Source organism: Perkinsus marinus (genome assembly GCF_000006405.1).
Source record: "Perkinsus marinus ATCC 50983 genomic scaffold scf_1104296930374, whole genome shotgun sequence".
Taxonomy (NCBI): Eukaryota; Perkinsozoa; order Perkinsida; family Perkinsidae; genus Perkinsus; species Perkinsus marinus.
In genome coordinates, this window is record NW_003216121.1 from 5,807 (window position 1) to 7,236 (window position 1,430).

The 1,430-nt window shown below is 50.1% G+C and overlaps 1 protein-coding gene across 1 annotated transcript in view; it reads right to left on the minus strand.

Annotated features, from left to right (window-relative positions):
- Pmar_PMAR014459 (hypothetical protein) overlaps nucleotides 1-1,430 on the minus strand; it is a gene marked incomplete at both ends in the record, with an annotated part of 2,629 nt that overhangs the window by 1,028 nt on the left and 171 nt on the right. Inside the window, 5 exons of the mRNA XM_002787089.1 lie at nucleotides 101-188; nucleotides 234-455; nucleotides 858-1,085; nucleotides 1,145-1,305; nucleotides 1,352-1,407. Of these exons, the coding sequence (XP_002787135.1) occupies nucleotides 101-188; nucleotides 234-455; nucleotides 858-1,085; nucleotides 1,145-1,305; nucleotides 1,352-1,407 (755 nt within the window). The remainder of the gene's footprint in view (nucleotides 1-100; nucleotides 189-233; nucleotides 456-857; nucleotides 1,086-1,144; nucleotides 1,306-1,351; nucleotides 1,408-1,430) is intronic.

The following is a 1,430-nucleotide window of genomic DNA, read 5'->3' on the forward strand; positions in this document are numbered from 1 at the left end:
ATTCAGATGATCCGAAATATCCACATTCCAGGCGACCTAGGTCTATGCAACATCAACTATATCCAGTTTAGGCTAATGCCAGAGCCCTAGCCACCCTTACCGCTTGCTTCACTAGTATCGACCGGTCCGTCATAGAGTTGACCACCACATATCGTGGAGCCACATGGACACACCGTACCGAGAGATCCCTGCCAAGACCATAGACACTATCAACAACAGGCTCGATAACTTACCTCACATCACCCGAGGTCACCACCCGGACCCCCAGCTCTTGCCGCTTTCGAGGGGCATTCGGGTCCTCCCCAGAAGCCATTATCTCCCCTCCCTCCATCAACGGCAGGCGACCACCAGCGGCAGCAGGCTGCTGCCCTCCATGTCCAAACCCTCGACGACCGTAGCTGCCATTCTCGACTGCTATGGCACTCGTGAAGCCGACAGTATCAATAGAGAAAGGCCTAATACATGACGGAAACCACATCATGCATTTATCAAGTAGACCAGCCCGACTGATCAGCATCTCTCGCTGAAGGAGGGAACGTCACGAGACGAAATTTCACCAGGACTATCATAAATTTTCACTCGATTGCATGCGGTGACGATACCAGTTGCAACGTTACACCTTACATTCGACAGCGTAACATAAACTCGTTAGTTCGATAGGTTTCGGAGGAATATATGCTCGCTCTCCTCAGCTGCGGTCAGCGATTTCCCCTCATGGAAGTTTACACATACATTGCGGTAAAAGTGTCCAGAAACCAACAAAAAATTCCGAAAATTCCATCAATATTTCCTCATGTTTTCAACAACACTTGACTATGTGCATGTTTTCCCTCCTTCTTGCAAAGCGACATACTTACCGACTACAAGTGTTATTGAGATATGCTGCCAGTTTAGTCCCGTAGCAGTCTAGAGGGAGTATCACACCAGCCTTGGCAGCCTCAGGGTCCTTCGACGAGGGTCGAGCCCCCCAATGGGCAATCCATCTAGGAGCCTCAAACGCCTCATCTGGCTGCTCACCATCATCAGTCTTCTCCTCATACGCATAACGCAGATACGGCTGAGGTGCTGTCGACATAAGCCAATACCTACCACAGCAACTCGCAAGCAGCCCTGCAAGGAGTCCCCATCAGCAGTGTGCTCTTACGGTGTGTGTAGTATGAGATCTAGAGGCTGCGTGGGCCTCGACACTATCAACAGTAACAGCCTCAAAGGGTTCTGATGCTCATCGTGGAGTGTGAGGTCAATAGAGGCGTAACAACCTTCATTCACTTGATCACTACTTCTACCTTCTGACGACGAGCTTGCCTAACAGTCGAAACATGTAAAACAATAATCGCTTCGCTCCGCTCACATCAGTGGTCTCCGCCATCTTCCTCGCTTTTTTGCCTGCTTTAACAACAGCAAGGTCTGCCGGCCAAATTAGTTGAGGT